The sequence below is a fragment of the Oryctolagus cuniculus genome, chromosome 12 (genome assembly GCF_051225735.1).
Source record: "Oryctolagus cuniculus isolate XC-2025 breed Fujian yellow rabbit chromosome 12, ASM5122573v1, whole genome shotgun sequence".
In the NCBI taxonomy this organism is placed as follows: domain Eukaryota; kingdom Metazoa; phylum Chordata; class Mammalia; order Lagomorpha; family Leporidae; genus Oryctolagus; species Oryctolagus cuniculus.
In genome coordinates, this window is record NC_142878.1 from 44,668,538 (window position 1) to 44,682,091 (window position 13,554).

General features: G+C 38.2%; 1 protein-coding gene across 7 annotated transcripts in view; it reads right to left on the bottom strand.

The window, feature by feature from the left end:
• The window catches only part of SCFD1 (sec1 family domain containing 1), a 100,786-nt gene that overhangs the window by 4,872 nt on the left and 82,360 nt on the right, over positions 1 to 13,554 (bottom strand). For all 7 annotated transcript variants that reach the window (XR_016217419.1, XR_016217420.1, XR_016217416.1 and 4 more), the window contains 4 exons: positions 8,743 to 8,795; positions 6,530 to 6,563; positions 5,607 to 5,672; positions 420 to 488 (listed from right to left, as the gene is read on the bottom strand). Coding sequence is in view for 2 of the 7 variants with exons in the window: in XM_051822745.3 (XP_051678705.1) it covers positions 420 to 488; positions 5,607 to 5,672; positions 6,530 to 6,563; positions 8,743 to 8,795 (222 nt within the window). In the remaining 5 variants the exon portion in view is untranslated. The remainder of the gene's footprint in view (positions 1 to 419; positions 489 to 5,606; positions 5,673 to 6,529; positions 6,564 to 8,742; positions 8,796 to 13,554) is intronic.

The window sequence follows — 13,554 nt, forward strand, 5'->3', positions numbered from 1 at the left end:
CCAGGTGCTTTTCCTGGTCTCCCATGGGGTGCAGGGCCCAAGCACCTGGGCCATCCTCCACTGCACTCCCTGGCTACAGCAGAGGGCTGGCCTGGAAGAGGGGCAACCGGGACAGAATCCGGCTCCCCGACCGGGACTAGAACCCGGTGTGCCGGCGCCGCTAGGCGGAGGATTAGCCTAGTGAGCCGCGGCGCCGGCCTGTACTAAGTAAAGTTAATCGAAAATAGATCTTAGTGAAGAATGGGAAAAGGGGGAGGGCAGGTATGCTGGGAAGAATCACTATATTCCTAAAGTTGTAATTATGAAATGCATAAAGTTTGTATTCCTTAAATAAAACTGTGTGGCTTTTGTTTCAGCTGGTCCAGATAAGTAAAAGCTTTTTGGGGGATGTTAGCAGGAACTAAAAAGGTATACGTTACCTGTTTTATGAACTGCGTAGCATTAAAAAGCTCACTGCAGCCGTACAAAATGTGTTTGCCTTGTTTCCCCTGGAAAAAATCAGAGTCAGAACATCAGATACAGGTAAGCAAGGATATTTTCAATATTCCCAAGAGGAGAGATTAACTTCCTAGGAGTTAAAAAAAATTGTGAAAGGTCATTTTTGGAGTGGTGGTACTGGATTGGAGTATACATGTTTACCCTAAAATTGCATCGAATAAACATACAGTGGGTGAAATGGGCAAAAAACTTCCTTCTCCAATCTATGTGTGTTACAACATCCTGTTGGTGCCTTTTCCCATGACACTAAAGACAGAAGGGATCTGAATACTGCCACATTTCACAGGAGTGACAATTATCTATAAAATATTAGATCAACATTCCTCCACTGTAAGATCTATACTGTTCCAAGAAAACATTCTTAAAGTTTCATTAGGCTGAAAGCAGGTGGTCTGGACTTTTATTTCCACCTTACTTGTCAGAACAGTATTTATATGTTAATATATCTCATTCCACTTTGTAACTCCATGAATTTTATTCTTGATTTTTACAGGCAGTTAGAATCCAATCATAACAGTCAAAACTTTTTACCAGAGAATTTTGCTAAGGTCTTCATGCTGAACTTGAAGGTAAAGTCATGAGATTTTTTTTGTAATGTAAATGGTAATTTCATAACAAAGTAATTTGGTAATTCATTAATGAACATAAGAATGACAGCTCTGTAGCACAAGAGAAGGCTACTTCTCTCTGAAAGCTCAGTAAATGTGCTGTTTTTACAAAATGAGATGCTATATACATAGCAATTACACAGGGTCAAGTATTGAACCTATACAGAATAGACACAAGTGAGGCGTTCATACAGGTGGAGGCTACAGCACAGAAAGAAAGCACAGAGCCACTCATCCGAGGGGTCTGAAACTTCTGGGCAGAGCTCCCAAGATTCTACGTCAGTAGCACAGGACATACTTCATTTTCAATTGTGAGCCCATCCAGATATGTTCTGGGTATGTTGGTTTAAGGGGCTTCCCAGTCTTATTCCTGCAGAGGTCTTTCATACCTCTCTGATTGCATGGGAAAAATCAGGCTGCATAACAGCTTCGATATAACAGAAACCAGGGGCAAATCAACATTTCACATTTTCTGTTAAACAGCAAGCTAATGCAAATGACCCCCTGGTATATCTGGGACCCCAGCGTAGGACCAATATTTATCATCGTTAAATACATTTCATTCTAGTTTGGCCAAGTCAGCACCTGGTTCCCATATAAGTATAGGGTTGCAGAAGACCAGCTGAGATTAAACTTGGACAGTCCACCTTCTTCCCTTCCGCTATGGTCACATTTGTAATCAAATCGCTCCTCATTTTCTTTCTGTATCTTTTACTCTAGTACAACAGAAAAACAAGAAAAATACCAAAATAGTAATCACTTGTGCCATCCAATGAAGCGTAGGTGTAATTTTAAAGATAGCTTACCAAATACTCCAATGCAAACTTGTTCATGATAAAGCTTGACAACTCCTTCTTCCCTCCATTCAAAACTGAATTTCAAGAAATGTAACAATGCATTGATTCAATATAAAATTAATGATTAACTAAATCTAGCTCTTTAACCAATCACTGGCCGTCAAATACCTTATGGTTATTAATGTGTTAATATTTTGATAAATTTTACCAGTTACACCAGTGTTATAATAAATAGCAGTCATATTATGAGTTAGATTTACATCATTACTAAGTAAATCAGAATTACTACAGTATTTTGTCTTTTCAACAACAATGGCACTCACTGTACTATAGACTAGTATAAATTAAGGGCCATTTTATTTAACTTTGTATTACAGTATTACAAATCTCTTGGGTTTCCTACTGCAAGGCTGTGCTGACATGGATTTCTAATGATGTGATAGAAGCTGTCATGTTCTTCCTGAATAGGGCTGAATGCAGAAAAAGATTAGGATTATTCAGGGCAAAGGAAATGAGACTATCCTGAGAGAGTTTTTCTTTTAAAACCCTTATGGAGACTTAGATCCATTAAATTTTTAGTAGCTAAAGGTATCTGTGAAAACCTACAGCTAACATCGTACTTAATAGTGAAAGACTTCGTCCCACCTCCTCTTGCCTGTTCTATCAACAACCTAATGAAATTTTAGCCAGGGCAGTTAGGAAAGGAAAGGCAGAAGTAAAACTATCTTTGTTTGAAAGTATCATAATCTGATATGTGGAATATTCCAAAAACCCACTTAAAAACAAGCTCAGCAAAGTTGTAGAATGTAAGATCAACATTTAAAGATCAATTGGATTTCCATACACTTGCAATGAGCAACCCAAAATAAAGTTAAAAATCCCTTTTACAACAGCATAAAAATTAAGAATTTTATGAATACTGTGAGCAAAATATTGTTGAAAGATATGTATGAAAAATATTCCATGTGCATATGAATCAAAAGATTTAACACTGTTCAGATGACAACATTATCCAAATGAAACCAAAGATTGCATGCAAATTCTGTAAGAATACCAACTTAGATCTTCGTAACTTTGTATGAATTTTAGAATCGGTGTCAACTTCTACAAAGGATCCAGAAAAGTCAAAATAGTCTTGAAAAAGAATAAAGTAGGCGGGATGTGTCGTGATTTCTAAATTTATTACAAAGCAGCAGTAATCAACACGCTGCAGTCTGGCACAAGGGCAGATCTGCCGATCAATGGAATAGGGTTTAACGTTCAGAAACAAACCCATACATGTGTAGTCAACTGATTTTCAACAGGGCTGCCAAGACCATTCAGTGGGGAAACAATTTTTTCATCAACTGCTGCTGGAACAACTAGATGGCCACATGCAAAAGGATGAAGTGGGCATTACTTCATAGGGTATGAAAAATTGAAGTGGATAAGACCTAAATGTAAAAGCAAAAACTATAAAATTCTTAGTGAAGTACAGTTGTTTTCTGGTGTCAAGTCTGTTTTCTTCCTAACAAAAATAAACTTTGGTGCTAAAAAATGAAAAGACAACCCAGACAACAGGAGGAAACATCTATAAATCGTGTATCTGATATAGGATTTGTCAATTACATAAAGAGCTCTCACAACTCAATAATGAAAAGGTGAATCAGCCCAACTATACATGGACAAAGAATCTGAGCAGACATTTTTCCAAAGAGGAACTACAAATGGCCAATATACACATGAAATGCTCACCATCATAAGTCATCAGGAAAACGGAAAAAGTGCCATGAAATAGTACTTCACACCTACCAGAATGGTTAGAATAAAAAAGCTGGGTAACAACAAGTCTTGTTAATGATGTGGAGAAAACAGAACCCTTCTAAACTGCTGGTGGGGATGTAAAGTGTGCAGCTACTTTGGAAAACCACCTGTGGTTCTTCAAATGGAGAATATAATTTTCCCCAGATTAATTACAGTTGGTGTATGAGTAAGAATTGACTTGGTTTATATATAAAAAAACATTTTGGTAATGATCTTAATCTAAATCATAATGTAACTGCTGTATGGTGTAACACTGATATCAATAGTAAGATTAATTTGAACAAATTCTGTGACAATATGGATGTGGATATAGTAAAACCTCTACAGCTATTCTTCCAATGAAAGGTGGTTGATCAAAGAAAGAACTAGATTTAGTTAATAAATCAACTCAGTTGGGAATTATTAACATATTCTACAAAATTCAACTTCGGTAAAAAGAGGAGCTGTCAAGCTTGTGCATGGTTAAGAAAACCTTCATTGGACTATCTGGTAAACCACAATGTTTCTTTAAATTTATACTTCAGCCACTACAAATTAGTACTCTGGTGTTTCTTTGTTTTTCTGTTGTATAAGTGTTGAAAAGATGCCAAAAGAACGATGACAGGTGACTGAAAAAGCGTAACCAAGGCAGGGGTATATGGGATGTAAGAGTGTAAATGTCTATTGCAAGCCTGTTGACTACTGGAGACACTTGGAGCCACTGATGTTGCCAATCCTTGGCTAAACGTGAATGATGAATACAGCTCTGTGCTAGGGTCCAGCAGACCAGGCGGCAATGTGCACTAGCTTGTCAGCATTGTTTAATGAGATGGCCTGCACCTAGTTTCTGTCCCATTTTCTTGCTTTTTGCTATTGAGTTTGGTCATGCAGGCTAATTTTGGTTATAAGACCAAAGGGGTATAAAAACCTTTTTTATATAATACTGGGGTTACTCTAACACCAAGGTATTGTGCATAGTCCAAAGACAAAGTATTGTTCTGTGAGCTCTGCCCCTGTGTGCCCTATCCTTGACCTTAATGTTAAATAATTTTTTATATCCTTACATAAAGTGAATAAATGAATATTACAAAATAGCATTCTAGTAACAGCTGATTCTGCTATTACCTTTTGCAAGTGTGTGTGGGGGGCTGGGAGAGAGACTGATCTTTTATCCACTGGTTTATTCTCTTACTATCTCCAACAGCCACAGCTGGACCTCATCCTGGTCTCCCAGGGGGTTGGCAGGGATGTAAGTACTTGAGCCATCACCTGCTGCCTTCCAGACTGCACATCAGCAGGAAGCTGACTTGGAAGGGAAGGCAGGACTAGAACCAGGCACTGGTAGGAGAGGCAGCAACCTAACCTCCTGCTTCACAATGCCCACTTTGACCCTGTGCCTTAAACAGTGGTTTTGTTCTTCAAATCATGCCTCTTCCTTTAAATCTTTTTGCTTAGTTTTCTGTTACTTCTGCCTCTGTCAGCTTTGAATAGCATTCTACTTCTAACTTGCTAACTCTAACTCCTGTTTGAAGTATACTGCTGATTTACATATATATATGATGGGACTAAACTGTCTTATTCAGATAGATATGTTCTGTAAATCATTTCACCAAAGGAGACTTTTTGGAAGAGGAGCTTACTTGTGGTCTCTAAGTTGTATTAAGATAGATGGCTGCAACGTGCATATCTAGAAGATACCTTTTTTTTTTCCAGTCAAGTGTGATTTTGGGCCAGAAATGAATGTGATAGGAATAGGAAAGCAATGACCATATGGGAATTTTTCTGTATATGCAGGATTTTAAAACCACCCTCTTAGAAAAGGAGTTATGTAAGCATCAGGAAAGCCATCAGAGAATGCTACTCCAAAAAAATATAGAACTGCGAAGCCATCAAACAGTAGAATAAAAAGGCCACAATGTACCTTTATGTAGTCAACAAGATTTTGATATTCAATGTAGTTGCCACCTCCCACCACAAAAACTATTGCCTAAAAATGAAAACAGAAGAAAAGTAAATTCACAGAAATGGTTCAAACAGTGTTTTAACTTACAAGCAATGTGATTGTTAACCTGGAACCTCTTCTTCAAATGAGGCAAAAAACTTTGTGGAAGAGTAAAAAGAAAAAACATGCATTTGATGAAAAAAAATTTTGAAATCCCGATCTAGACAAGGATATCAAAAATTTTTACATCAGTATACTTTGCATTTTTCCATGAACTTTCTGAAATGCTCCTGTGCAAGCTAGCCCAAATGCACATTTTAAGCACCTGATGCTACTACAAGTATTAAATGTTTCTAACTTCTACTGAGCGTTAAAAAGATGTAGGGATTTTTCAAAAACAAGTTAGAGTGAAATAACTGCATTCTTTAATTAAAACTGCTAAAAAAAAATCTAAAAAGCTATCTCCAAAGGATATTTTTGAGTTTCAGGTTATTTATTGTAGGCTGGAAAGTGAGAAAACCTAGCATTTATGTAATTTCCAACATTTTATTTACTGTATTCTTTCTGAGAGCTTTCTTTGTATTTCAAATGAAAACAGTCATGATCTCTTCACAAATGTCTGGAATTCAATTTTAGAAAAAAATTCCACACATATAAAATTCACTACAATCTAAAAGGCTTCCTTTTCTGTGAATTATTTACTTTTTTGTCAGGTATTTTTAAGCTTAAAATATAAGTAAAAACAGCTTTAAGAAAAGATCTTTGGTATACAGAATTGGATTGATCAGGACTGCCATACTATAATCCTAAGAAAGCCATATTCAGGACAAAGATATCCTTGAAGACTGCTTGGTCACCTTTTTATTTTTTGTGGGAACAGAGATGTTTTCTATGGAACTTACCTCTTGGAATGGGTTTTTGTTCCTGGGAACTGAGCTGTAATAAAGAAAAAATGTACTGAGTTTTGTCCGTGTCTTTTATTATGGGTAAAACAGGAGTGAGATATAGAGGCGCACACACTATTAGACAGGTATTTATGATTCTACCTCCTTCACCTTCTTAGGAGAGCAGCAGATCCTTTAATTTGGTAGAGCTGGGTAATGAACTGGGTTGCAGAGGAAGAAGCAAGATATTTCAGTACCTGACAAAGAATGGCCAAGCTAATGACTGTAAAATGAGTCTTCTAGAAGACTGAGCAGCAGCTCCTGTGTCTAGGAGTGGAAATCTGGGTATAAGGTAAATTGATAAAGCATATGGTAAATTTGTCTTGCTCAAAATAATAAACGTAAGCTGCGTTACTACATTTGTCACCTGTGAGGGAAGGATAACAACTGGGAAAAGTGGGAAAGAGTAGGGAAATACTTCCTTGGTGTCCAAGAGATCCTTAATAAAGATACTTTTCAAAGCTTTTGTGAGTCAGATACTTGTTTTGAGTGCTAACCCAGGTTCCATGGTATGACTTTCAGGGCAACTTAAACTTGCCTCAAGAATAATTTTTGATCAGATGGATGGATAAAGAAAATGTGGTAGATCTATACAATGGAGTATTATTCAACTAAAAAAAGAAGAAACGGTATCATTTGCAGTACAATGGAAGATAAATACATTTTCCCTCATATATTGGAGATAAAATTTCAAACAAAATAAACTTTGTTGTAAATATTTGTCCAACAAGTTGACAGGAAGTATATAGACCCTATTTTCTTGCTGGACTGTGGCCTTTCTATCTGATGAACTATTTTTTTGAGATAAAATTTTTCATTTACATTATACTCACAGGCTTAATGGTGCGACTAAATAAACTATTAAGTTAAAAGAAGAGTACTTTCTGAAAATCTCAACTGATAAGAGACAGCTATTATAACCTCCCTTAAATGTTCAGAGGCTAATCACATAGTTCTATCATCTTTTCTTCATTTCTACGGCCTGTCTGAAGATTCTGTGGAAGGGTCTATCAGATTGAAATAGTCATCAGTAAACTTTTGTCTAGCATGCTTCAAGTTCCTCTATGACTAGCTATGGAATGAAGAGAGGTGAGACTTAAACAGCACAGTATTACTAGTTATTAATAACAGATTTAATTGTGATGGGACAGTTTAGAAGAAAGCTCTGTAAAACTGAGCTTATCTGTCTTAAGAATTCTCAGTAAGTTTCTAAGAAGCAAAATAAATCTACTTAATTAGCTACATGAAACAAGGGGCAAAAATTTAAGATGGAGAATTATGCAAGAATGTAAGAATTACCAGTGTAGGAAGTTGTAAAAATTCACTGGATTGACTATTACTCCTAAAAGAAGCTCTGTACACATTAGTCATCACTCATTTCCCATAATTTACTCTTTGTCAAATTGTCTCTTGTCAACTACGTCTGCTACTAGCAGCTTCTTATGCAGCTTTGGTGGCACTCCTGGTAAATTCAACAAAGGGAACAACATTTTAAGTTACTAAACAATTTAATAATGTAGTGAGCAGATAATCTGTCCTGTCTGCCTACGAAGATGTGAAAGCTTGGGATCCAGCAAACAAAGCTCTGAAGATCCCCAACATTAGCCTTAGGCAAGAAACTAGCTTTGTCTACTAAGTTTCAGTGCTAAGGAAAAGCATTCCAAATAATCCCCCCAATGCTCCCTATTCTTTTTGTAGGCTATTTTTCATATCACCATGAATTAAATCTTAGAATATCCGTAACTGACTATACCTTACCACGTCTGTCACAGAAACTATTCATAGAATGTTTCATTGCCATTCATTATTATTTCTAGGGATTTTTTGGACCAGTTAAATAAAAAGCAATGAAATAAACTGGTATCCAACATAAAGCTCCTGCATTTTCATTTGGTCCAATCATATTCATTTAAAAACATACATTATTCAAATTCCCCTCTTCCATAATTAGTCTGTAATACCTCTATCATTTCACATTAAAGAAACAAACATCCAAATATATTTATGTGTTGTATAATTATTAGTGATTTTCCCTGAGTAATGGGATTATAATATATACTGTTTCCTTACCATTTTTCTATATGGTTTATATTTTGCCTTATAATAGAAAGCCAATTTTTTCCTATCCTTGAAAAACCAACAACAAATTTTATAAGCCAAAAGCTGCTTACCTGTCATTGCCCCGCAGCATTTTGGGATCAAAGTATCTGTAGTCATCAGTTTCCTAGGAAGGGAAATAGAACTTACCGTGACTATGGGATTTCTCCTTAGAAGGCCTAGTTTGACACACAGCACCTTATTTTAAGGAATCTACCACTTTTGTAGAATGTATAACCACATCTAACATTTATCAGTATTTTCTGTGTGAAAGCTTTACTCACTCCCCAGTGTATCAGGTGGTAACTATTATTATCCTCATTTTTCAGATAGGCAAGTTGGGGTACAGAGAGGTTGCATAACTTTGGTAAAGTCACATAATAACAGAATTCCAGGGTTTGAACTTAGGCAGTCCACACTGCTCAAGCTCTTAGACACCATTCTACACTGCTTCTCAAAAATATTCCTGTTTTATAAGCCTGAAAACAGCTAATATAGCTAAATATTTTTGCTTTGGGAGTTTACCTATCATTATATGCTCATGCTTTTACTGACTACACAAGTTCATTATCTTATCTGAAAACTTTAGAAATATTTATTTCAGAATTTAGAACTTACTTTAGATAGGTAATATCATGCATTTACTGTACACAATGGGGGCAGCACCTTAACACATGACATGTTACTATTTCTGAAACTTAATATGTGAATAATAAAATAGGAGAAATAAAAACTACAAAGAGCCTCAACTTAAGTCTGGGTCAGGTTTTGCCACCAAATGAGTGTTAAAGACAAACTGTATTTCAAACTTTCTGTATTTCCAAAGTTGTGGATAAGGGCATTGTGGACCTCTATGCTAAATTGAAAACTTAAATTCTTCAAATTAACAGCAGTTCAAAAGTACGCTCTATTCCTTGATGATGTATAATTAGTTCCTAACCTCTGTTTTCCTGTTTGGTAGCAGAATCAGCCAAGGCCCTATGAAAACCTGCTTCATGACAAACATAATACATGCGGTGCTACTACCCAGTTCCATACCCAATGGTGAAAAACTTCAATCAATCCCAGCACTCTCAGTAAACTCAAATATAGCATCTCAATCCTTCAACGCTTTGCTCCAAGAATCTGCTATCAGCAGGACTCGTAAGCACGATGAAACTGATCTGGCACCTTGCAATAATTTGAATGTATTAAGACAAAGGAGAATACTCAACAACAGGGCTGGCACTGCGGCATAGGGGATAAAGCTGCCACCTGTGGCACTGGCATCCCATATGGGGACCGATTTGTGTCCTGGATGCTCTGCTTCCGATCCAGCTCCCTCTCATGTGCCTGGGAAAGCAGCAGAGGATGGACCAAATGCTTGGGCCCCTGCACCATGTGGGAGACCCAGAAGAAGCTCCTGACTTTGTATGGGCCTAATTCCAGCCAGCCCTTATGGCCATTTGGGGAGTGAACTAGGGAATGGAAGATCTGTCTCTCCCTCTCTAACTCTGCCTCTCAAATAAATAAATCTTTAAAACAAAAGTATCAACAAAAACAGCATTTGAGATAAGATACATTCAAATTTGCCAGGTCTAATTAAGTGCTTATCTCTAAATGATTTTGTTCATCTGTAAATAGAAGAGAGTGCAGACTGCTTTGATGCTTTCAAAACAGAAAAATTTACCTTTAAAAAATGTGTAGTATTTCCAGTTATAAAGGCCGGTGTCACGGTGCAGCGGGTTACGCCACCACCTATGACACCAGCATCCGATATGAATGCCAGTTCAAGTACTGGTTGCTCCACTTCTAATCCAGCTCCTTGCTAATGCACCTGGGAAAGCAGAATATGGCTCAAGCACTTGGGCCTCTACCACCCATGGGGGTGATCCAGATAGAGTTCCAGAATCCTAGCTTCTGCCTGTTCAGGCCTGGCCATTAAGCCATTCGGAGAGTGAACCAGTGGATGACAGATGTCTCTCTCTCTCTCTCTGAATCTGCCTTTAAGTAAATAAAATGAATCTTTAAACAGTCAAAAGAACATGTAAATGAATTTCTGCAACCTGTAGAAGCATTTGAGCAAGATGAACAATTTAGCTACCCATTTGTTTAGGACAGACTAGAAATGAGGAAGGAATGCATATGGTAGAATCAGCACCAGGCAGATACAGGAGCAGGTTTTTTGGTTCCAATTCTGCTACTGAAAGTGTGACTTGAGAAGTCACTTAATAGTCTTGATTGCCTCACTTCCATTGTTAAGATGGCTTACACTTTCTTTATATTTTAAAGCTGTGATTCCATGAAAAGCATAGTTATTGACCTCATCAAAGCAGCATGATGGTTAGAAAGCTGCCTGTGGTCACAATCCTAACTGCCACTGCTTGTTGTGTCCTTGAGTAGGTTACTTGACCTCAATGTGCCACAGTTTTCCTCATCTGGAAAATAAGAATAGCAACAGTATTTTCCTCGGAAGGTTCTACTAACAAATAATAGGTTACTGCTTTGAATGGTTGCAGACATGCAGTATCAGCTGTTACCATTACTGTTGTCATTTTTCACCTCCACTTCGAGATTTAAGGACAGCAGTAAGATTCTACACTTTAACTGCTTGTGGATTTGGCATCTGTTTGACATTTTTGCATTTATCAACATTTCTAATCTATTATTGTTTGGGATAACATACTCCAGTAGTTTACTGCTGATTATAAAGCAGTGTTCCCTAAGACAATCAGTCATAAATGTATACCTCTCTTAGGTTTTTCAAGAAGAATCTGTCATATGTTCTGGGATTTAGGGGCAGAGTCTGTTACTGGTATACTGTATTCTTCATTTATGTTGATTCCCACATGGAAGAATCTAATCCTTTTTAGTTTATTCTTATGGATAATTCTTCTATTCCTTTCATAATGCTAATTTCCTTTTTTGAAATGTTTTATTACACGGTATCTTATTTTTGCATGAGGGTGTTTTAAAGTTTTGTTAATTTCTTTTAATATTATAATTATGTTTTTCTTTTCAAAGATTTGTTTATTTGAGGCCAGTGCCATGGCTCACTTGGCTAATCCTCTGCCTGTGGTGCTGGCACCCCGGGTTCTAGTCCCGGTTGGGGCGCCGGATTCTGCCTGGTTGCTCCTCTTCCAGTCCAGCTCTCTGCTGTGGCCTGGGAGTGCAGTGGAGGATAGTCCAAGTGCTTGGGTCCTGCACCCCATGGGAGACCAGGAAGAAGCACCTGGTTCCTGGCTTCGGATCAGCACAGCATGCCGGCTGCAACACGCCAGCCGTAGTGGCCATTTGTGGGGTGAACCAATGGAAAAGGAAGACATTTCTCTAACTCTGCCTATCAAAAAAAAAAAAAAAAAAGATTTGTTTATTTAGAAGTCAGAGTTATATATATAGAGAGATCTTCATCTGCTGGGTCACTCCCCAGATGGCTGCAATACCCAGGGCTGAGCCGAGCTGAAGGCATGAGCCAGGAACTTCTTGTAGGTCTCTCACATGGGTGCAGGGGCCCAGATGCTTGCCATCTTCTGCTGCTATTCCCAGTTCACTAGCAGGGAGCTGGATAGTAAGTAGAGCAGCTGGGACACGAATTGGTGCCAATTTGGGATGCTGGCATCGTAGGCAGCAGCTCTACCTGCTACACCAGCCCAAATATAATTGTTTTAATTAAAGTTTAAAACATCACATTAATTTGTAGATTCTGTTCTCTTAGGTTTGCAATCACAAGTTTCATTGCCAAGACTATAGTGATTTAGATCAACTCGAATTTGAGGTTTTTTTTTGTTTTTTGTTTTTTGTTTTTTTTTTTCAAATTTGAAAGGTAGGAGAGGGAGAAGGAAGATAAAGACACTGGTTCACTCCCCAAATGCCAGCAATGGCCCAGGCTGGCATTGAAGCCAGGGGCAGGGACCCAATTACTTGAGCCATTACCACTACCTCCCAGGGTCTATATCAGGAAGAAGCAGGAGTCAGAGTGGAGCTGGGTATCAAGCCCAATTACTCCTAAATGGCCATCTAGAGGGGTCGGCACCGTGGCTCACTTGGTTAAACCTCTGCCTGTGGCGCTGGCATCCCATAGGGCACCGGATTCTGTCCCGCTTGCTCTTCTTCCAGTCCAGCTCTCTGCTGTGGCTCAGGAGTGCAGTGGAGGATGGCCCAAGTGCTTGGGCCCCTGCACCCACATGGGAGACCAGGAGGAAGCACCTGGCTCCTGGCTTCGGATCGGCGAAGCTCCAGCCGTAGAGGCCATTTGAGGAGTGAACCAACAGAAGGAAGACCTCTCTCTCTGTGTCTCTATCTCTTGCTTTCTGTAACTCTGTCAAATAAATAAATAAAAAATCTTGAAATAAAAAAAAAAATAAATGGCCATCTTGACTGGTGTCTTAACTGTTAGGCCAAATACTCACCCTACAAACTAGGGTTTTGATAAGGGTACAATCATGCTGCCTTTCTTGATTTCAGACTCTTGTGATAACTACCTTTTGGTTGTCATAATAGGACAGGCTGTTTTATAAAACAGATTGTGATGATTTTTTAAAAAAAGAAGGAGAGGGATTTCCAACCCTCAGCCGTAATGGCCAAGGTTGGGCCAGGCCAAAGCCAGGAGCTTCATCCTGGTCTCCCATATGGGTAGCAGGGGTCCAAGCACTTGTACCATTTTCCACTGCTTTACCCAGGCCATTAGCAGGGAACTGGGTAGGAAGTGAGAGCAGCTGGCAGTGGTGCAGCGACTTTACCTGGGATACCACAATGCTGGAACTGACTCTGATGATTTTATATTCCATTCTTGAATTGTAAACAGAAAGCTCAATATTTAAGTATAAACAATGACAATATTTACCCATTTATCCATTCAGCCAACAATTTCTACAATTTACTTCTTCAACACTAAAGAATTTAGTGCC